Consider the following 24,344-nt stretch of genomic DNA (forward strand, 5'->3'; position numbering starts at 1 on the left):
CCAATGGTCTTATCCAATCTGAATATATTTGCAAACACTGCTTTTATATAGCAACCCATATTATATAATATTCCTCAAAATCAGAGGAGTGATTGATTTAGATAGGAAATTAGGAACAGCAGTACTGAAAAGACCAAGGAAGACTAAAATGTCATTTGTTTACATTCTGTAAAACCCAGCTTGGATTAGATAAACAGATGGATTCTTTCTAGATGGAAATATTGCACAAGATTCTGAAATCAAGCACAGAGGGTGGGAAGTGCAGCTGTAAGTAACTGATGTTTTGCTTTTCATCACATTAAAATAATGACTTTCCGACCTGAAGTATAACCATTATAGTTTTGTCCTCAGTGCACAATAAATAAAAACCAACTTCTGAGCGATGCCACACCCTTGTGATTGAGCAGCATTTCAAAAATATTTAGATAAAGCCTGATCAAATAAACATGTAGGCAGGAAATGCTGTCTGGAATGCACTCACTGCAATGTACTGTTACAGAGAGCCAGAAAGCAGCCTAACTTGAGAATTCAATCAAGCAAAATCTAGTATAATCTCATTACAGTCTTTGCAGTTAATGAAACCTATTTAGATCGCTGACATTCTGATTTTTAGAGCAGACGAAAGCAAAAATTATTCAGTCTATATAACACAAGCATACAGAAACACAAGGTTTTATTCTCTAGGTTATCCTAGCTTTTTATCAAGCAATGCGTAATATGAAAAGATTACTCTTCTGCTACTCACTATTGCTCCAGGATTTCAGTAAATATTTGATACTGATTTCAAAGAAGCCTGAATCCTGCTGGCTAGCCATGTCTGCTGCATACAAAGAGGCTTCTATAATTCTGAGCAGCTGAAGTGGCAGGTACTATGTATGTAGATGTGACTGTCACCAGTTAGTGATGTAAACGAGGGGTCAGAGGAGGAAATGAAGTCTCTGCAGATCCACTTCTTCCGTTCATGGTAGGTAAGCGCTTTAAAAAAAAAAAAAGCTCCACAACAACAACAAAACCACACCGTAAGATTTTGTCCTTTGCTCTTCCTTCAGGGCTCGTACTTAATTTTATTTGCCGTGTATTTTATTCCCTCCAGCCCTCAATACGTATTTTCATTTATTCTGTTCCACAACTGGGCAAATTTCTCCCGGTTGGTTAAGGCATATGCAGCATGACAGCACTTGTTCCATAAACACTGTTAGAATATCTTCTTGGAGGGTGTCTGAGCTGGCCTTTTAATAACGTGCAGTCTGCCTGTCTGAAGCTTTTTTTCCATTAGAGGCTGACAGACTGAGCGTGTGCACCTCCTCTCGCAAGCAGTGCATCAACTTGAAGCCCCACTGCAAACGCCTCTCCTGCAGCTGGAGGAATTTCACACGTACCGGTCTCTTTAGGAAAAAAACCCTCTAATGAATATCCTCTGCATATTCTGGTCAGCTGCTCTCCTTCCGTCCGTTTCCAAGAACAGCACGCTGAACTATACACAACTGCATCATGCTGCGGTAAAGCAAAGCTGCACCCATATATCTGATTGCAGGGACGTTTTAAAAAAAGGTTATCTGTCAGCCCCATTGCAGAAGAGAAGCACTTCCAGAGCAGTAAAAACAAGGCATTAAGACTGTTTCTGCTTTTCGTTCACAGCTACAGAGAAGCGTGTTGTCATTTTTTTCTTTACTTTTTTTTTTAACACAGATGAGAGACAGCAAGCTGAATTCATAAAGGCAAACAAAACAGACAGCTCACTGCTTGTGAGTCATCTCTCCAAAAGAGCCACAGAAAATTCTCAGTTTGATGTCATTTTTATCTTGAATGATGTTTTTTATAAAAAGAAAGAGGGCAAACTGAATTCATATAAGAAAATGAGGCAGAAGCAATTCATTGCTTGTTAGCCTGTCTGCATTTGCTACAAAATATTTAATTGCTAGCTACAATTTCCATATTTCTAAGGTTTTATTTGAAATAATCACAGTACTTCACTATGCACATTTTAATGATAATGAAGGAAAGTAAGAAGCATCCGTTTCCCAAATATTTTTTGTCTAATATATTCTTGCTATCATGCTTCTAGATACTGTTTTCTGGGAATTATATTACTTCTTTTCTTACTTAGTGGAATAAATTTCCTGCAGCATCTCATAATTACAGTATCTGAGCCAAAATGCAGTTTGTTTGCTGCTGATTCTTCTGACAAATTTGTCAACAATGATATTTACACATTATTTTCGGTTTCAGTATGCAGCATATTTGATCTTTGGATTTAAAAAAGAAGAACGCAGGGATCATTGAGTTCAAACGCCTGTGGCTCTCAATGGAGATATCTAAATGTCTTCTGTAAACATGCTTCATCTTGAGGCAAGGTTTTGTGTCCCCCTGAATGGAAGGCTGATGTAGAAACTCACCCTTTATAAACCTTCTTCCAATTCCGAAACTAAGTTTATTCAAATCTAGTTTACACCCTTTCTTGAACATGAACTATCAGAAGGGTTTTTAGTATTTCAGATGTGGTTTTACCAGATATCAAAAAGATTGTATCAGACATTCCTCCCTGTACTGCTAAATATCACCTTATTTCAATCACTCTGGGCCTTGAGATCATCCAATTTCTGTTTGAGAGCCCAATCACCCCCACCACCATTGACAATGCCTCTTCATTGTGTGCCATCACATTTTAACCAATACACTCCAACTTTTTACCATTAATGTTAAATTTAATACCAAATATGACAAGTCTCAAGACCTAGGATTGATAACTTCCCACCATCCCACTAATTGATTTTTCAGCAGAGACTGCTCCAGTCAGGTTTAGAATTCCTTATTCATTCTTACAAATGCTGCACTAATTCCTATCTTCAAGGATTTAAGTAGTAATTTCCCCTGTGATGGTGCATCAAATGCTTTTCTGAATACCTCATATATATTAATTCTAACACAATTCTACTGTCAAAAATAAAGATATAAGGTTAATTTGCAACTAGTTTTCTTTGCTAAATCCATATCACATTTTATCCCTGTTTTCATTTAAATCCACAACCTTAATTATAGTCTCCCACCAAATTTTGTTTCAAAGTCTTGAGTAAGACTGAGGACAAGTGGCCTCTCTGGAGGTATGGATCATTTTTCCCCCTTATGAAACACAAATTCTATGGTTTATATTTGCAAGGCAGAATCTTTCTTTTGATGGACTCACCAAAAATGTTATTACCTAACCAGCAATTTGATATGCCAGTTCTTTCATTGTCATTGTCATAAAAGGGAAATCATCTGGTTTTTGCAATGTGAACTTGAAGACCTTTGAGTTTTGTTTCTACATCATACTTGATATTTTTTTTCTATTATCTATCCTACCTTTGTTCCTCTAGCCAATGCTACATCCTTATGGAAAATAAAGGCGAGACATTCACTCAGTTGATGGCCAAATCGTAATCTTTCTTTCATCCTCACTGGATACTCTACCCTTTTAAATCTATGTTCTCTTCTAAAAAAAACATACATGGCCAAGGACATTTAACTATTTCAGTTCCATCACACATTTTTACTCAGCTGAACTTCTGATAGTGCTCACTTTAATTCTTCACTCTCCAACCTCTAAGACATACCTTTGTTTACTAACAACGCAATTGTTACTCATCCAGTAAAGTCTGTAGTCCAACATAATCTTTTATATGATGCTTCCTCATCTCGAAATTGTGTTAACCAGAGATACAGACTATAGAACAGTTTTCAGTCCACACAGCAATGTTTACAACTCATCAGTCTGATTAAAAATCCAACTACAAGAGAAACTACTGTTTCATTACTTTAATAGTCCTTCACAGCACAGTATTCAGTCCTTTTGTTAAGATCAGATTTACTTCAGAGTTGATACGCCTACCTCATCAGTTCTGCTTTAGAAAGCACTACCTAGATGATAATCACGTCAGAATTTAACTTTTTCTCTACCAGCTTCTTTAAAATCAAATGTATAACCAGTTAAACCCACATTCATTCCTATCATTAAATACTCTTAAAATATTTTCAAAACTTTGAAATGATGAATTTCATTTAAATATCTGCCAGTCTAAATTTAGCTCAAATAGTAGGACATCCTTCAAATAAAATCATGTTTTTGATCGCATTTTGGAGACTGTGCTATAAAAGGTATAACACACTGAAATGGAGAAACAGCGGCATTCTAATTTAGTGCTCTAAACCAACTTTATGGAAGCTGACATGACTAAAAAATTTCAAAGTTACACAACTTCCACTTTAATTCTTGTTGACTTTCTTGTATTTCAGAATTTAATTATGTATTTCAGCTTGTGAAAGATAGGCTGGCATAAGCATATAAAATCTGTCAAGTGCAAATAAACTTTCCGATGATGGATCTTACAGTCTGATGTATTTACAAATACAGCGAGCATTTTTTATGATACTACTGCATGGGAGTTTATGGTAAGTTAACGATAACATCCTATTTTTGCATTTTAACAGAAGAAAGGAATCAAAGATCCAAAATGTAAGCTCTTCATAGATCTACCAAGATGAATCAATCACCATCAATTACCATGGTAGTAGAAACATTATTTCCATTATAAACATTTGTAGGTAAAGCAAACTCTGCATTCCTGACCTGCAGTCCATGTTCTGTTCTCTCATCTGCTTTCTGAGATCAGCAGTAGCACCTATCCAGGCACCTTGGGTTACTGGATTATACCCCTCTCTGGCAGAACAAAGACTCTGGTATTTCCACACCCCAACTTTGGAAAAATGAGATTAGGAGAACTTGTTCATCGGCATAGTCAGAAGGGTTCTCATGATGATAGCACTGTATGAACAGCTATTTTCATTGCAAAATATCTGAGGGCAATTTAGTCTTGTACATTCTGAGCAATACTTGCAGGAATCCTTAAAGAAGCACAAAGAGATATGAATATAGTACAACCCTTGTATAATTTCCAGGGCTCCTTTTAGTTTGTTTAGGTTTAGAGGAGCCATTTGGTGCTAGGGTTTTTGCAATCTGAACTCTTTGGAATTTGAGGTTAAAGGCAAAGAGTAGCTGAAGCCTCTGAGGGGTGACAACAGTAGCAAAGCCAATATATACTCAGATTTTTTAGATATGCTCTCTTTCCTAGTGCGCATAAACTAGCTGCAGAAACCAATGAGTAGAACAGCGCGTTCCTTATTTGCTGCTAACAGAACAAGTCTTTTAACTTATGTAGCAGGTGATTACATATTTGACCTCTAAGGATTTTGGTTCAAACTTTATCCATAAACCACAATGATTGTATTTATGAGTGCGCAAGTATCTGCTCAAAGCACAAAGCCTCTCCTTAGTCTGCAATGATACATCATTACGACCCAATCTGTTCTAGAGCATGATCCTGCAAGATAAGGAGCACTTCAGCCCTAATCCAGCAAAACACTTAACTTTTTGTTTGCTTAGTTTGTGCTTAATACCCTGTTCCATCTTTGCTAGGTGCCAATATGCTTGTGTTCAGCTCCCTCCAGCTTCAAGGTAGTAACGTGAATCAAGATCCCAAAGCCAAAAGTATCTGCATTCGAAACCTGGAAGTTCTAACACTGATTTTGATTTTCTATGGCTTTACCAAATCATATAGCTTGTCCTCCTTATTTTGTGCCAAATGCTGTGCCCTTTTAGCCAGAAAGTGCTGCTGGCTGAATTACACCTATAGCAGTGATTTATAATGGTGTAGATTATATCAAAGTTTGGCTGTCTGGAGTTTTTTTCAAAATGAATTAGTACAGGCAGCTTATTAGGGTTGCTGTGCTTTTAACATGATCTAGTTCTAGGAAAAACAAAGGAGCCTACAGGAATGATTGCCAGATTGATCTGATTCCAGTACAGAACACACGTAACAGAAAGATCCAAACAGAAAGGATCTATTATTCTTGACATCCTGGGATATATGGCATTGCATTTACGATTCCACATATCCTTCTTTAATGAACTACTTTGATCTTCTTTACGCTGTTCTCTTTAAAGGCCACACTGACTTTCAGAAGGATACTGGTCCTAGTGGGATGGTATCCAGGTGCCTAAATATAGGTGTCTCGTGACATTTTAGATATCCTAAGGTATGTTAGCTATCCACTGAGACTGGCAGATACAACATAAGACCTATAGAAGATCCACTTCCTCCTGAAGCAGCAGTTGGAGGCTTACTGCTACACATCTATGCTTAGGTATCTGAACTGCTCCCTCTGCTTTCAGGGGGAAAATAAGAGGTGTCTTTATATTACTTGTGAAGTGATACGTCCACATGTCAGCCAGCAATAAAACAAGGAATAATATTTTTACATTCAATCAGAAAAAAACCCACAGAATTTATGATGTAGTGACTTTATTCACTTCAACATGGCATTTCTTGAGGTTATAAACTGCAAAATCTTTTTCTTTCCCTACATTAAAATATTTAGTTTTAGATACAATAGTACCTTTTTGTTTTTCTTATTACAGCTTGCATAACACTAAACAATTCAAGCCAACACTAACAAAGTAGGCTGTACGCATCCTGGACTAACATCCTCTGTAAAAATGAAAATCAAAATTGTTACCTAAATCAATTGAAAACTATATACATATAAGGGATTTATAAAGTTACACGATTTAAACAAAAAAAACTCAAACACCTTTTGAAGATTCCAATTAAAAGTATGGATTGATGTGAAACCACAGCACAAAATAAGATTTCATTAAGCAAACCTAATATAATGTGATAAGCTATAAATACAAGAACAGAAACCTTCTTAGTTTTATTTCTCAATACTTTTGCTGCACCATTTTGTTTTTCCTTCTGTTTGGGACTGAATGTTAAGATATTGCCATCTAGTGATGAAAAGCAAAACAACCAGAAGCAGCAGAATAAAGTAAGTAACAGTGCATACAGAGTACATTTACATTATAAACTGTTTCAGAATGGTAGGTGAGAACACTGAAATAAAACAGATGTCTGTATTTTTGGAGAAAGTATACCAGACAATCAGGGAATTGGGATACAATCATATGAAATATTTTAATAAAAGCCTCATTTGTATTATGCATGTACCACCCAGCTCCTGTCCTCAGCTTGTTCGTTAAATTCATGACAGTAGGTGTGTATATCATAAGTGCTTTGTGACTTAGGTTATTCTCTGTAAATAACAAAAGACGACAACTTATTAAGGATTTTGCAGAGGATTAGTTAGTTAATGTTGGAATTATGTTTCCAGGATTCAAAGTACTATTATCCTTTCCTTGACTTTGTTTTTGGAACCATCAAACTGAGATGTCCTCTCAGGACTCTGAGGTTTGCCTCTAAGTTTCTCTCTGACTGAACAGTCCTTGGAAGCATTGGTCAGCCAGGAACAAGCCTTTGCTTTCCCAGACCTACCATACAAATGTTCACAATATACAATTGTATGAGCCCATCTGACATCTGCATTATTACCACTGGGGCATGGACTCAGACAACACAGACACTGGAAACACTGCTGCACAAGTCAAAATGCAGCCTGCGTCCTCAGAGCACAGCCTATGTGGATCAGCAGGCCTGAAAAATTATTTGAGTAGTAATTTTTTGCTGGTCTGCGTCTTACAGTTTCCTGGCAGTATCCCCTAAATAAGCTGTTTTCTTTTATTAGAACCCTATAAACCCTTTTCCTTCTCAATTTTGTCACAAACCTGTATCTATATTTTAGATTAAATGATGCAACCTATTCTCCAAATGTCCCTGTACGACATTACTTTTTCAGAATTTCCTTAGAGCTGGAAATTTCCAAACAACCATTGACAGCATCTCTAATTTTGGATGCCTCTTTCAGACACAAGATTAGCAACAGAGCCCCACCCACTCACTCAAAATATACTTTACATTAGATAATTTATGCCTAAATTACTTGTTCCAGGTTACCCAGAGCCTAGGACAGAGAGAACCCACGAGTTCTGGCTGTTGTTCTTTTACTCTGGTTATGAAATTTCATTACAGAAGGCATAGACTAAACCCCCAAATACTCAAAAATTTCGGGTCACAATCTTCTGCTTCCTTTCTGTGATGTGAGGTTCTCTCTTTTATACCACCCTCACAGCAAGCCCTGGTAGAAGAGATAAGTGGAAGCCAGTAAGGGGAAGGGTTGGAGCATGCTGATCACTAGATATTGCTAGTTTCTGCAAGGTCTCTAGGGATGCCTAAAAATTATGGCATGTTATTACAGCTGAGATCATAAGACTTCTGCGCTTCTCTCCATTTCTCTGTGTTGCTATGTGCCCCATTAGCAGGCACAGACTCTGCCCTCCTCTCCCAGGATCACTGGAGCGGGGGCTGAACCCTGCTCCCATCCCTCCGTGCCGCGCCGGAGGCTGGGGATCCTCTGGAGGCCAAACTGAGCATCCAGGCAGCACGCCGCTGCCTTTCTCCAGAGGTGGGCCTGGGATGTGACGGGAGGCAGAGGGTGGCAGAGGGAGGTAGTTCTGCCTACCTGGAGTGACAGAGCTGATTCAAAAACATCAGGCTCAGGAATTATTTTCCTTCTCAACACTCTTGCCTTCAGAGGTCCAAGGTATCCCTGAGCCAAACGCTAGCTATGACACATCCTTTTACTGTCCTGATTCTGTCTCCCATGCAGAATGAAATGTTCAAAAGACTTATTTTCTGTGAGATACCTCCATATAGCATGCTCCATGTGTATGATGTTTTCATTATATCACAACTGCATTACAATTAGGGCAGGAATTTGCAGTGCAATAGCGTGAACTTGCTCTCAAATTCTAGCCCATCACTCAGATAGTCTCAATTTACACACTTCTTACTATCTGGTTTTTAATACAAATATTTTCCTGAATCTCAAATATATTTACAGATACGCATCTTCTTCTTTCTCTTCTTCTTAATTCTGTTATAGTAGATCTTCAAACTTTCCCTGACTTTAACCAAGATGTTCTTGTGAATAGCCACTTGCTTACTTGATCTTTTTTTTAAACTTTCCATTCTCTAGTTTTGTCTTTAATTATTAACACTTCTTCCTTTCTGACTGACCTATTTGGACACCCACACCTCCTTTTCATTGCCCTGTAGAAAGATAACCTCTTCCTTATGTCCCTTGGCTCTGCTAGCGACATTAACTGTAGAAGCCCATTTTTTATTTCTCTCATAAAGAAAATGAGAACAAACATTTCAGAAGGGTTTCAGCCAACTTCCGTCTCTTTGAGATCAAGATACGATGTAGTCTTGCACATGGGATCAGGCAGTACTACATTTGCTTCCTCTTACACTCGCCTATCGGATGTCAGGTTGTGCCTCCCGTCAGGCTGTTACAGACCAGTCAGGCCTCGGCTCTGAGGCAGCACAACAGTGCCCATGTTACATAAATGTCTCCACAGTTCCCTCCATGTGATCTTATGTATAAAATAGTCACCCTGAATTATTCCAAAAAATACTATCTCTTGCAAAACTTGCTGGCTAAATTAGTTGGCTAAAACAGGTAAATTGAGCTACAGTCTGGTTTAGCTGACCTTAGATAACCATCACTGGTTTTTACTATTCTTTCAAATGATCCAGAAGTATCGAATTAGGTGTATCACTACATCATCTTTCCCCACTACTCTTACACGTATTGCTACATGCTGCTTCAAACAAGACTGTACAGTCTCCAGGGCAGGAATCACGCCTTTGCTTTGAGGGAAGTGCTTGGCACACCAAACCCTTGGCTCATTACTAGATAAGTAGCTTTTTTTCTCATTTTACTCAGAAGCGCTATCAGAAAGATTCAAAGTTCAGATTCAGGTGGTTCAAACTAGCACTACAGCCAGCTACAACTGTGACCTGATTACTTTGTTAGATAATATTTCTAATTTTGATTTTTTGTTTGTTTCAAGGTAGGAAAAAGGAATTCTTCAAAAACTAAGATTACCTAAGAAGTCATGCCACGTGGTAGACCGAGAAATTATTCTTTCCCTGAATACAGTTTATAAGCACGGCATGGCATGCACATACACATACACTTCTTAGCTCACCTGTTATCTTTAATGGCTAGGATGTCAATTACCATGGCCTTCATCCTTCTGAAAACATCCAAAGTATATTCAAAGTAAACATAAATAGCTATCAGCAAAAATGTCATGATTTCAATCACTGGTTGTGTTACAGCAGTTCTATATAAATGACTACAGTGAGGAAGCGTCAGAAACAATAAGGCCAGGGTAGTACAGTGAATTTTCCATGTCCAATGATCATTATTACCTGAACTTCCTGCTGTTATGCACTGATGATCTTTAGGTTACAGCTTCTGCCTTAGCTCTGTCCTGTTATTCAAAATGATTTTCTGAATTCTTAGAAAAACTAATGTCTATCAAACATCTCACTCTTAAACAGTTGTTTAAGGGACAGTATCTTGTTTCATGTAGTTTTGAAATCCACTTCTGGATAAACCTCCTAGGCAAACACTAATAAAACACAACATAGGGTTTTTTTATGTAATACTTCTACTTACACAATTGCATGCTTAGATGCTTGCTAGACAGGAAGTAAAACTTTGGCTAAAAAACCCTCACTGCTATTACATAAGAATACCTGTTATGACTTGCAAAATCCTGTCTGTATTTTTTAAAGTACAGGAGGGCAAAACTTCCTCTTAGCATCATCTATAAAAGCATGCATTGCTTCACTTTTCACAGTAACCTGTGAGAAGAAAGAACTCAGTTACGGAGATATATAAAGATTTTTTTTCTCTGCTCTATTTTTTTCCAATACAGTAAGTTTTAACTGATGAATAGTTGTGCACGTGGTCTCCCTAGCTGTCGTGAAGGTTTTGCAACAGTGACTATTCCATCCAGACACAGGAAAGAGAGCTCCAGGCTCCTTCGTCTTGCTGCTTCTCTAAGCACTGAGTGAAGAGAAGCACTGCTGCCCTCACACAGACAAATTAAACATAAATGCAGTCTTTGTAACTGGGTCTTTAATGTCTTCTAGAGTCTCTCCCTTATCCACCTAGAAAACAACTTCCTCGTCATCTGAGAACTACAAGTTCTAAGATAGCTCCCTGCTTACATTAGAAAAGGCAAATGATATTTAAGAGGGGAAGTTTTTTTGAGAACATGTGTCATGCCAGATTTCAATGGAATTGTAATTCAATGAAAAATATACAAAACAAAACTTCAAATCTGCTTTTTATTAGTTAAAGGAGAAAACATTATCTTAAATGGGCTTATTACCTACGGAAAAAAAGTATGTAATGGTAAGTCACACTTAAAACTGAATGATAAGCAAAGGGAGTAGTAATTGCAGTTACTTAACTACCCTTAAAGCAAAGAATTATTTTGGGTCAGCACAGACTAGATTTTCAAAGATATTTAGCTCCTGAAGTTTCAAACAGTTGCTCTGTAGGTTTTTTAAAGGAGGTAACCTGGTTAAGTGTCTAATTCCATCTAATACTTGTTTGGCCACTGCATCATTAACAGCTTTGAAAATCTAAACTCATGTATTTTATGTTATTAAAATTAGTGGATCTCAGCCTGTCCCATGTTTTTTTATTTACAGATTGGAAGAGAAAAACTGATTCTTTCTTTTCCACCTCCAGATTGTTTTCTCAGCTGTGAATTGAAAAATCCAAAATAGGGGACATATAATGGAAAACAATCCACTGATACAGCATATTTTTATTCAAGTGTTTGAATACAAAGCTCAGGTCTGGAGATAAAACCAGTTAAATCTTATAACAGCCTAATTTAAAAGACAAGCATGATCATAAAAAATAACCATTGGGATTCCTCTGTTTCAGCTGGCGCACCGGAGCCACAGGGGCCCATAGGAGCGGGGCAGCCCGCAGAGCCCTGCAGAACTGAGGGGAATTTGAGCTCCTGTTCTAGCCCTGGTGCTCAACAATACTGTGTCCTCCAGGCTCACAGGGATCACTAACACATGAACTTTCCCAGAACTTCTCTTTCACAGATCAAGGCAGGTCATCACTGGCTACCGACTAATTCAACAAACAAAAATGTAGCACCAGCGCAAACAGAATCCTTTATAAAACTAAAACTTCTCCAAGAATAGTTTTTCTCTTGCAATAATACTGCTGATCTGCTGCAAGGTGTGTTTTCATGTTTGACTGAAGCTAATCTAAGACAGTGCTACTGTGAGAAAAGCTGGGCTAGTTCCCCCTCCTCCCCCCGCCCCGTTTCCATCATGCCCCTTCTGTTGGCACTGGTTAGGAACAGCAATGCGATTCCGTGGGGAGGGTTTGGGGGGGTATGGTGGGGGCTACCCCTAACGGATCAATGAGGTTAATCAGTCTCACCACAGAGACACACAATCACTATTCTCAACACAAGGGAGGTTGCATGGATGTTTAGGTGGGGTAAGGAAGAGAAGGAAAATTTTTTAATTAAAAAAAAAAATCAGAGATGCACTTTTCATAGGCATTACATGGTCCAATAACTTTCCCAGCAGTGCTAATTTGTATTTACAAATGCCTATAACATGCTGTGTTTCAGAGGAAGAACATTCTTCTGAGCTACCTCGATTTGCTGAGCCATGAGTAAGCTCTGCATGTTCCAGGATCAGATACTTTTCAGGTACTAATTACAAGAACAACTTGTTGTAATTACAATTGCACTTCCCAACAAGGAGCATAGAGATTTTAAAAGCCAGAACGGAACATTATAATCATAGTCTAATCTGCACAGCTTAGCCCAGAAAATTTCTTTAGCTTCTGGTCCATGTACAGTAATTTAGAGTAGCTAGATAAAACGGAAACACCCTTCTGACAGTTCAGAGTTACTAACAGGCACGCTCACTCCTGATTACACTGCTCTGCAAATGCTAAAACAGGTATTTACAGAGTTAGCTCTAGTCCACAGGACACAGTTGTAACATCCCACATGTACACACATACCAACACTTTCTCTGATGTCATCTTTAATAACTCTAAATAATACACAGTCGTATCAAAATATTTACGCTAAGATATCCATCTATATGGACAGCACATAATCTATTATTAAAAAGCAATTACATATTTGTTTTTGTGAGGTCCTATTTGGTTATGTGAGGTTTTGTCAGTAGATTACAATGTTAAACTGATACAGGACCAAATGTTGCCTACTCCATATAAGACACAAACAAAAATAGACTGAAAATGGCATGAAGAAAAAAAATAAGTTTTATTCACAAAATGCATACAGACTCTTAAACAAAGTCCATTCATTTCGCTTTGGGGATGTGGTGAACACAAATACAGATGTCCAGGCTTTTGGTGCAGCTTTCTGCCCCAAGATCAACCCTGGTGGAAGAACAGCCCCCACCTTGCTCCTTTTATCTCTGGAGCTGACCTTCCTCACTTCCATGTTGCATTAGCTCAGCTCTGCCTGCTGGCACGTGGAAGTGAGGAAGGTCAGCTTCAGAGATAAAAGGAGCATACCTAGCCAAAAGATAATCTGTATTCAGTTCTTCAGTGTAGCTCTTCCTATGACACATTGCTGGCAACCTGTACCTAAAGTGAATCTGGACTGCTAAACAGAAGGTAAGGCAACCTTTGAGAAAAGAATGGAACCATGGATATGCTTTACTTAACGGTATATATACATATACATATTTTCCCATTTTAATGTGTTTCTTTGGAGATATGGAAAGGAACTTCCATGCAGGAACCTCCTCATCTCAAATTCATCTTAAAAAAAAATGTTAATCAAAGCAATGGTCTTCATGAAGAAGTGTAATTATAATACACAAAATGAAAGAATGTACACCCAGCACCTGAAAGATGTATAGAAATAGCACTGAACAGTCTAAAATATGTTAATTCAAAACTTATATTTAAATTAACACGATAAATCATTCATACTATCAATACACATAACATTAATTCTTTTTCCCCATTCACAATGGTTGATTTATAACAAGATCATCCAAAAAATTCTGAAAGATGTTGTATTCTGCCCCTTACAAAACAATGAGAGCTTCAGATAAAGTCCTCAACTCTACAAGGTTATTCTGGAGTGTGAAGTCTTGGTATCTCCAGAACCTTAGAAGATATCTTTGCAACAGGGCTTTATTGTGCTTTTTTTTTGTATCTTTAGTAGTATGAATTCAAGTTATATAGATTCACCGTAATCAAGTGCAGAACATCTACTGTGATATCTATTTCTCCTAAACAGGAAAGAAAGAAAAACAAAAAAACAAAAAAAACCCAAAAAACAAAAAAAAAAAAGAAAGAACACAGTATCATGCCTTCATTTCTGGAGAAAACTTGCCTAGAAACCAACTGATGATACAAGATTGCACCAGAATACTGTTAGGTGTCCTATTCATAATTAACACTGCTTTTAAGCATGCATAAATTTTAAGCTCTTGTGCCTGTCATCTAAGCTCTTGAGTAAATACTATGCAGAAATACAACATTTTCTATTTTGATATTTTCCAGCACTGTTATGCATGTGGAGTTGCACATATTCACTTACAGAAGATTCTGTTCAACAAACAAAAGAGTACACTGTGACACACCAGTTTCTAGAAACAAACAGGGCTACTGTGTGCATGGATGTGGATGTAAGGCAGTTTTTTTTTCTTTTTTTTAACAATAAAGAGATGTACAGACATCTCAATGTGAACTTTACACAAACGAATACCCGTAAGAGGTTACTTAAAGCAGCTCAGAGCTCACTGAGAGCAGAAAACAGGACTGTGGCAACATCTGTAGCATCAATGCCAGTGACAGTCTTATTGCAAGAATTTACAGTCTGTATCTTCTATACACGAGGCACCTCTGCCAGCCACCCAGGTTGACAATAAAGCTTAAGCTAAGTTTCACAGAATTGATGGAATTCAAAAAAAACATTCTGTATAAACAGGTTGTTTAGGTTCAAGATATTTGAATTTTTTGTTGGTAGACACAATCTTGTAATATTTAAAGGAATCAATAACACTTGATTAAAAATAAAGTAAAATAAGTGTTCATGAATATGATTAAATAATGATTATGATGATAATCATTAAATGATTATAGATTACATGATTAAATAAGGATTAAAGAAAGATGACAATAACTTAAGATGCACAAGCACACAAACCTATGCTTTATTTTTTATAAATCTGGGGTTTCAAAAATAATCCTGTTGTGATTTTGAGAACTTGGCTTGATTTGCGAATATGGAGGCCAGCAATACTGTCTGCATAGAAGAAAAACTTGCTGACATAACCAACAAAAGGACAGAAGCAGTAAAGCATCTACTTCTTCACCCTTTTCCTGTATCCCTGTCTTCCCATGTACAGGGTCCCTTTATTCACTGAAAGGGAGAAGCTGAAGATAGACTGCAGAGGTAGGACTTACTTGATTAAACGTAGACATATACTATGCAGCCACCTTCATCTGAACTAGTCAGCTTGGATCTCTTGTAGTCAACATAAGAAAATAAGGGCTTCTAGGGAATCATTCATCTCATTTTACTGCTGACATCTAAAACAGATCACATGGATTGACCCCTAATAGCACCTGTATCACTCCAGTACCTCTACAAGGAGCCTGAAGTGACTAGCTTAGGTATGGACATTTATTCAGTAAAAGTCTGAGCTTGGAAAGATGAATCTCACTCCAGTTGTCTGGATCAGGGAACACTCCTAATTATCTCCCCCAAAATAGTGATGCCAGCTTTCTCATTGATGGACTGCTCCTCTGTTGGGGCTAGCAAGCCTTTTTAGAGGCAAAACCAAGCTGCTGGGAGAGCACAAAGCCATTTCTCGCTGTCCTCAGCTTGAAGCCCAATCTAATGTAATCCATCCTGGAATATTTATGTGCCTAAACACTGATTTAGATACCTAAATTTAGCCATCTATGCCTAAAATTGAGCTCAATATGAAAATCGGAAACTGCTTAATAAAAAAAAAAAAAATCCCTCTCTTTAGGATGTTAGATCTGTTGAAGGAACTGTACCTGTTCCTTCTAGACTTCTACTGTGAGAATGGAGGAGCAATGCTACTGCACATGGAGGTTACTTCTCCTATTCCCCCCTCAAGTATCTGGAACAGAGAAAAAGAAATGAGATGAGAAATGAAAGGTGATGCCATCCCTGCAACACGCACTGCCTATGGGCAACAAACAATGAAATTTAATGTGAGGAATTAAAACTGTGTCACTACAATGGTAAGGACATTTTTCCACCACAAATTTGGCAAAATGAGACATGCAGAAAATAAAAGCTATCTTTGTATAATATGCTTAACTATAACTTCTGTAAAGTAGGAGGTGCAACAGATGTGGAAATAAGAAGTATAAATTTATCTTTTATCTCCAGATATTTCTGGGGGAAAATGAAAGTGTATTTGGTCTAAAGGAACAGTAAGAACTGGCAAACTCTCTGCAAATGACACATGCATTTAACTGGACTTCTGAAAAACATACAATGTAGTGCAATGCAGATAATTTCTAGGAAAACATATAGTGGTCTGAAAATGGAGATGGGTAAGTGTCACAGGAGAAATGATAGTACATTCTGTTGAAAGGGAAAGGCTCTTGCAGAAGTAAAAGTTGATAGTGGAGTGCTTCAACACTCTGCAACACTTATAGACCTACGTCTTTAGGACTGCATCTGACAATTTCATCATATATCTTTCACAAAGAGCAAAAAAGTAGATGATGTTTTCTGACAACGTGTAGTTGGGAGGGTTGTCAATAAACAGAGGCATCAGGACATTCCAGAACAACTGCAATAACCTTGAGAAGTAGAGTAGGAGAATTGGTACAGCCTTCAGGAATATAAAGCAGGTTATGAACTAAAGTACTTGCAGAAGAGGTAAGGAAAATACTGAATAAATCTATGGTAAAATTGTATCTTCACAAAATTCTGGTGACCCCAACCAAGAGAACTCTGACCTTGCATAAGGTAAAAAAGAAGGGGGTTTTTGGCACTTAAAAATCTTGCACCTCTGTTTCAAACCAATACCACAGACTTCAGTTTGGAAATAAAGCCATGACCCATACAGGTTAAAGAGCAACTCAGAATACAGTACAGTGCTCTCCGAAAGCTACAATATAAACAAAAAAATAAACGAATAAAAGAGACAGTCAAATCCTCAGCTGTGCCATACTTGGTGAACTGAGTCTGAAAAACAATACACTTTTAGATGCAATAGTACATAATGGATGCTTAACTTCACTTTGATATCAAAGCAACATTCACACAGATTAATTCATATAGGTATACGTATCCCCTTCAAAGATACTATCTCATCAAGTTGGTTATACAGAAAATGGGCCTATGGCAATAAATTCAAGAAGAATGCTTAGCCCATCTTTAATTAGTCTACCCATAGAGCTGTAGATATGTGTCTATTAAATTGTAAGAGGATTTTCAGAGGTACCACAGAGCTCTGTTATGGGTTGTATCAAAGAAAAAACAGGAGATTTGGGTACAGTATCTCAGAATCACAGAATAGCTGAGGTTGGAAGGAACCTCTGAATATGGTTTAATTCAACCTACCTGCTCAAAGCAGAGTCTAAAACAGCAGCTTGCTCAAGATCTTACTCAGTCAAGTTTTGAATAACTCCAAAAATGGAAACTCCACAACCTCTCTGGGCAACCTGTCAGTGTATAATCACCCTTACAATAAGGAAATGTTCCCTTGTGTTCAGGTGGAATTCCTGTATTTCAACTTATGCCCATTGCCTCCTGTCCTTTCACTGGGCACCACTGAGAAGAATCTGGCCCTGTCAGATATTTATAAACATTGGTAAGATCCCCCTGAGCCTTCTCTTCTTCAGGCTAAAAAAATCCCAGCCTCTCGTCATAATGAGATACTCCAGTTCCTTAACCATCTCTGTGGCCCTTCACTGGACTTGCTCCAGGATGTCCATGTCTCTCTTGTACTGAGGAGGCCAGCACTGGACCCAGCCCTCCAGCTGTGGCCTCACCAGGGCTGAGAGGAAGGATGGATCATCTCCCTTGACCTGCTGGCAACGCTCTTCCTAATGCAGCCCAGGATGCTGTTGGCCTTCTTTGCCCCAAGAGCACATTGCTGGTTCATGATCAACTTCCCTTTACTGAGCCTCTTGATGTTTCTGTCAGCCCATTTCTCCAGCCTGTCAAGGCCCCTCTGAACAGCAGCACAACCATCTGGTGAATCAACCATTCCTCCCCCTTTTGTATCATCTGCAAACTTTCAGGGTTGCACTCTATCCTATCATCCACATCATTAATGAAGATGTTAAACAGTACTGGACCCTGTTTCGACTGCTGGGGTACTCCACTAGTGACTAGCCTCCAGCTGAACTTTGTGCCACTGATCACAACCCTCTGAGCCCATCAGTCTAGCCTATTTTCAGTCCACCTCACTGTCCATTCACCTAGTGCATACTTTATCAGTTTGTCTATGAGGACATCATGGGACACACCGGCAAAAGCCTTACTAACATCAATACAAACAATATCTGCTGCTGTCTCCTCATCCACCAACCAGTCTTATCACCGTAGAAAGCCACTGGATTGGTCACGAAGATTTCCCCTTCATAAATCCATGCTAATTACTCCCAATCACCATCTTGTCCTTCAAATGTTAGAAAATGATTACTAGGAGGATTTGTTCTACCATCTTCCCAGGAATTGAGGTGAATTTGACCAGCCTGTAGTTCCCCGGATCCTGCTTCTTGAAGATAGGAGTGACATTTGCTTTCTTCCAGTCCTCAGGAATCTTACCTGATCACCATGGCCTTTCAAAGACTACTGAGCCTCACAATGACATCAGCTAGCTCCCTCTGCAATCATAGGTGCATCCCATCATGTCTCATGGACTCATGTAGGTCCGGTTTGTTTAAAATGTTCCCTAACTTGATACTCCGCTACCAAAAGTACATTTGCCTTGGTCCAGACTTTCCGACCAGTCTCTGGGGACTGAGATTCCTGAAGGCAAGTCTTACTAGTAAAGACTGAGGCAAAGAAGGCATCGAGTACCTCAGCCTTTTCTCTATCAACCATCATTATTCCTGCTTTTGGATAAAGTTTACATAATCACTGAGACTTCTTTCGGGATGGGGTTTCAAGTCAGAGGAATTGAAATGTTAGATTATACAAACTTCTTTACTGAAATGAATTAAGATTTTGAGAAAAAATGTGATGTTCTTAACTCTGAAATCAGAAAAAGGACAAAATGCAACATTACTCCCCTCACTTAAAAGTCCCATAGCACTTAGAATGACAAACTGATAAACTTGCATTACTTTACTATTAGCATCTAAAAAGAGAACTGCTGATTTTCTAGCTCCAGAATTAATTTAGAATTGGAAATACAGTGCTTTTTTTACATGTTATTTAATTATCAACAATCTGTTAGGCAGAAAATGAAATACTTTTCATATGCTGAAATTCCACTTCATTTCTGGTGTTTTACTTTTCTTGCCTTCCTTCTTTTGCACTGGGATCTTTGTGACAGAAGAAACCTATCCTGCAGATTAGACTTTTTACTTTGTAGTGGAGCCTCAGCATCTAGTGGAAAGGTAATGCTCGAATGATTCTTCATATAGTCAGTAACTGTCTGTGATATACCTAAACAAATTCTCTCAGAGGTATTTTAAGGTGACTCACCTTGAACAAACCAGCTCCGAGTTTTAACACCTCACTATTATTTCCTGTTGGACAGAGTGGCGATTCAGCTGTGCTATCACAGAATATATACATGCCATGCCTATATGGGGCTTCTCTCTGGCCATGAGGCCAGATGGTGAGAACAGTCTGTACTATAAAATATTCTCTAGCAGGTGGTGGCAACATCCAACTCTCTCAGCTCCCTGGCTCTTGCTAACTTCTGAACTGTGCTGGAGAACTGTTAGGGGAGACTACATATTGGTCCAGCCAAAATGGTGGTGAAGTGGGACAGCTCTGCACAAGAGGGGTTTCTCTGACCTGCATATGAGGAACAGGAGAGAAGGGCCAGGCCAGATGAACTAGTTTAAAGATCCTAAGCAAAGCAAGATGTACAGGACAACTGAGGTTACAAACAAAAAGATAGGAGGGGATTACTTAAGCAGAGGGAGTGGAACAAGTGCCAAGATGCAAACTAACAATTCATGGTTAAAAATGATTTTTTGCCTTTATTGTTTGACTCACAAATCACACAGAGGTTTATTACAAAGATCAGAGAATTCGCAACAAAATGAATGTAGGGATGTGCAGTAATGTGTTTTGCAACTAAAGCACCTTATAATATACAGACATAATGAAATTTCAGAAACAGTAATTCTAAAGACACAGAGCAAAACCACACAGGATACACTTAGGTAGTTCTAAACAATAAACAAAAATCAGCCAGGTCCTTTGAAAACAATCCATTAGACTATATCAAATACCATTGCCTACGTACAGAAACTTTTTACTGGAAACAGTAATGTCTTCCAGTAACGAATGCGGAAGATTTCTTAAATTAAGTGCAACTTTTAAGTAAATGATTAAAAAAAAAAAGCATTACAGATGTTTGCTAGGTTTTAGAAATTGCAATTGATTGTAAAACTTCATTCCAACACTGTGTAGCAGCCAGAAGGTAGTATATCCTAGGCAAGAAATAATTTAATTTATGATTTCATCCTGTGAAGAACCGTCAAACTTCAACTTCCCAAGAAACCCAAATACAACAAAGAACGTGCTGAACTCCTCAGGTTAAGTTTCTCATTTAAATCCAATCCCTGGAGTCATAAAAGTCACTTTCCAAATTAACCACTCTTGATTAGTACAAAATCGGACATTTAAATGAGGGTTACAGTTCATGACATTTGTTCTTTATAAAAATTAGTACACATGAAGCCAGTACATATCTACAGCTAGTTTACCAGAAGTGCGATAAGGACTTCATTTCACTCTATCAGGGCATCTTTAGCATGAGAAGCAGCACACACAGTCTTTCAGCGAACTCTAGCTACACTCAGATAGTTTTCTTTCACTACATTTCAGGTAGTCTTTTGTAATTAACATGAATTTTATTATCTGCATCACTCTTCTGCTGAGAATATCTTCCTAAGAATCTAACTTAGGAAAAAACAGTCTCTGAACCTAAATACATAAATAAAATAGTGCCTTTTTCATTCTTATTAAAAGTAAGCAAGTCTTTTCAGAAATTCCTGCAACAGTGTTTTTTTAATGATTCCCTCTCCCTCACCTAGAAAATTAGTAAAGGTAACATAGCAAAGAAATGAAAATGAAGGAAACATTCAGAACTTTTATTTCAGGGGTACTAAGATCATCAAATGATTTAACTTGGATACGGCATGCTCGTATTAAATGTGTAAGGCTATGTAACGGACAAATAGCCAAAATGAAAATAGTTACCTATCAAATGCACATGGCAAGTGTACCGAAGTCTCTACAAGTAAACAAGCACTATACAAGTAGTATATATTGAGTGATTTCTATTCAGTACATTTCTATTCAGTCAGACATATCTGACTGTGAAGAGAGCATACTTCAATCTTTTTAACTGCATTAACTTACGTGAAGACTGCGCTTTAAAAGAGGTGAAAAAAAATATGTCAGCAAGAATGTTAAAGCCATAATATGATAAGCTTGAAGTCTAATTCTTTTAAAATATTTTCCTTGGCTGATTTGCTTTCAATTACAGCAGAAGCATTTCTGTAGGACTTTAAAAATTATGACTATCTTTCATTTAATGAAATGATAAAAATTTATCAACTCTGTAATAAAGTTTATTGTAGACAAGGTTTCTGATCCATTAGCATAAGAAAAATACTGTGTGGGCCAAAGGTGGGCATATTCTTTTGGAAAGTCTGCCCTTTAAGGTGCCACTTGAACCAGCGAAAGAAAAGAAAAGATTTTATTGCCTCATGACATCCAAAGAAAGATTTTTTAAAGAATAATATGCAAATGTTGATGTCAACAAATCCTTACGCATTTACTACCTACGTAATCTAATTAAGGCTACCATCTAATGTGAAGAGTGACTGGCTTGTTCTTAAATGTTATTAAACATATTTTTAAATGTATTTTGTTTCCTATTTTGCTTACATTTCTTAAAAACTTGTTGATAGAACTCTGATTTTCTATTTTGAATTCCAATATCTGTTATATTAACGTATTTTTTAATCAAGAGTAACAGGCTCCTTCTTCTACATATTTATGTACGTTTCCCAAAAGAAATGCATTCAACCTAAGTTTTATGATTCCACTGTATCCTTTAATCATTATCCTCTAGATAGCACATAGCAGATAGAAAAAAAAAAGGTTAAATAGGCAAACTATGTTACTAAGCCGGATTCTTTTTACATTCTATCCCTAAGGCAGCAGACACACAACCCTGTGCCAAAAATCAGGACGCTGATGCTGTAACTGCTCCTCAAAGTCCTTCAGCACAGTGAGGCTTATGAACCCTTAGACATTACATGATTTCCAATATATTACTTACTAAGGAATATATCTCACTGTGTGTACAACGGGTTTTGTTCATAACACGAGCCTTTGTTCTCAGGGGAATCTTAATATTGATAACAGATAGTGGCAATGTAGCAAAACCTAAGTCTAGGACACAACCAAAGAGTTAAAAAAAAAAAATCACAAAGAAAAATCCAAGCCATAGTAGCAGAAGGAGCCTTCCCTATCTTCATCTCACCCTCCTCTTCACCTTCGGTCACTCTCCAATGGAAACAGAGAACTGAGAGCTTCCTTCAAGTCCCAAATACAACTTAAAGCTGAGGCAGCATGTTCTTCACCACCTGCCTACCAGAACATTAGGATATCAATCTCCACAGCCCATAAAATATGAGCGAACCCAAGAAGAAAACAAGTTTGACAACATGCACATATTACATCAGACTTTTCAAAATGCAGAATCCAAAGCTTTCCTTTGAATCATCAACCCATCCTTTCTGAAGAAACAACAGTTAACAAACAATCCAAGAACTAAAGTGCTGATAAGTAATACATATAGGAATATTTCAGTGAGCAAAAAGAAATACAGCCAGCCCACAGAAGAGGTTATTAATTTGATAATTTCTCTTAATAAAACAGTGGTCACTCACCCAGATCAATGGATTGAAGAACACCCAATCAGTAACATACCAATTTTAGAGCATAGTGGCATAGCTTAACATAAGGGTCAACAAACCAGAATACATACAGAACTAATGTCAGTTTACAATATAAATAATGAACAAAAAATGCAAGAAGCATTTTTAAATCAGCACAAAGTCCAGCTAAAAATGTTAAGGGGAAAACGAGTTTGTTTTTTAAATTCAGAAATGAAGTGGGGAGCTGTGGGACAAGTAAGTCCTTCCCTTCTGCTATCCATGGCTGATATTTGTAAAATGCAGCACCAACATTAGCCACTCCACCAAATTCAAAAGGGCAGGGTGACATGAGGGATACCATAAATGAACAGCAATTAACCGAGGCAGATTACAAGTATACATTATTTCCACCCACAGTTTTTTCAGAGAGCTGGTAGGATGCTCAAATCTCTACAAAATTAAAACACTGAACACAAATCATTGTAACTCATTTGAATCAAGACACATACTGTACCCACCATTTTAAGTATCCTTATTAAAAGTAATTAGATTTTGGCAAGTCTTTTCCAATTAACATAGTCAATCAACACAAAACCAAAAAAGAAAAACCACACCACATTCCGACTATTTTACCCCCATGTCCCATGAAAAAATAAGTAATTTATTCATATCACTGTTGAATAACTTACAAACTTTTTTCTCATATATAAGACCTTCCTTTCTTTTATTATTTTAAAATATTTTAATTAGCATACAAATATGGCATCAGGTCAACTTACTTATTTTAGAAAGTGACTTTGCTAGACTGTATGCTGGTCTGAACTCCAGAAATGCTTTGAGGGAGTGCCTCAAGACTTCTAACTGCGACAATATTTTCACTGAAAAAAAAAGCGATGAATTTATTACAGAATACTAGCTATTCTGTTGTAAAATCACAGACCAGCAACCTACATTCTTACTTTAAGTAGCTAGATAAGGTACTGTTAACCACTGACCTTCGTTACGTTAACTCACAGTAAAACCACAATGCTTTCACAAAAGTAGAGATAACACATTTGTCGTCCCACAGACTGCACAAAGCTTATTTTGGCACTGAAGACAAAGCTTGAGTCACAGGCGTAAGGCTGTACAAGGGAGGTGTGCCTGCTCCTGGGAGAGGCAAAACATCCAGTGTATTTTTCTCACCTTCAGTCCCTCAAAACTGACAAATCAGTCAACAAGCACAGTCAACAATATTAAAGGCTACTTATACATGAAAATGGAGCAAAAAAAAAAAAAAAAAAAAAAAAAAAAAAAAGAAAAGAAAAGATACCAGTAACAATCCTAGAAGTGGATTTTCAATGGCACTCACTTAAACAAGCATGCCCAGGTCACAATAAGAA

General features: G+C 37.6%; 1 protein-coding gene across 5 annotated transcripts in view; it reads right to left on the minus strand.

Annotated features, from left to right (window-relative positions):
* FRY (FRY microtubule binding protein) overlaps nt 1-24,344 on the minus strand; it is a 202,456-nt gene that overhangs the window by 174,356 nt on the left and 3,756 nt on the right. Inside the window, exon 1 of one of the 5 annotated variants that reach the window (XM_064504949.1) lies at nt 746-1,621. The exons of 3 other annotated variants lie outside the window; for them this stretch is intronic. In XM_064504949.1, coding sequence (XP_064361019.1) covers nt 746-815 — 70 coding nt within the window. In that variant the 5' untranslated portion in view covers nt 816-1,621. Of the gene's footprint in view, nt 1-745; nt 1,622-24,344 lie in introns of those variants that run through there. One more of the 5 variants, XM_064504951.1, reaches the window with a different exon arrangement.

The sequence above is a fragment of the Dromaius novaehollandiae genome, chromosome 1 (genome assembly GCF_036370855.1).
Source record: "Dromaius novaehollandiae isolate bDroNov1 chromosome 1, bDroNov1.hap1, whole genome shotgun sequence".
In the NCBI taxonomy this organism is placed as follows: domain Eukaryota; kingdom Metazoa; phylum Chordata; class Aves; order Casuariiformes; family Dromaiidae; genus Dromaius; species Dromaius novaehollandiae.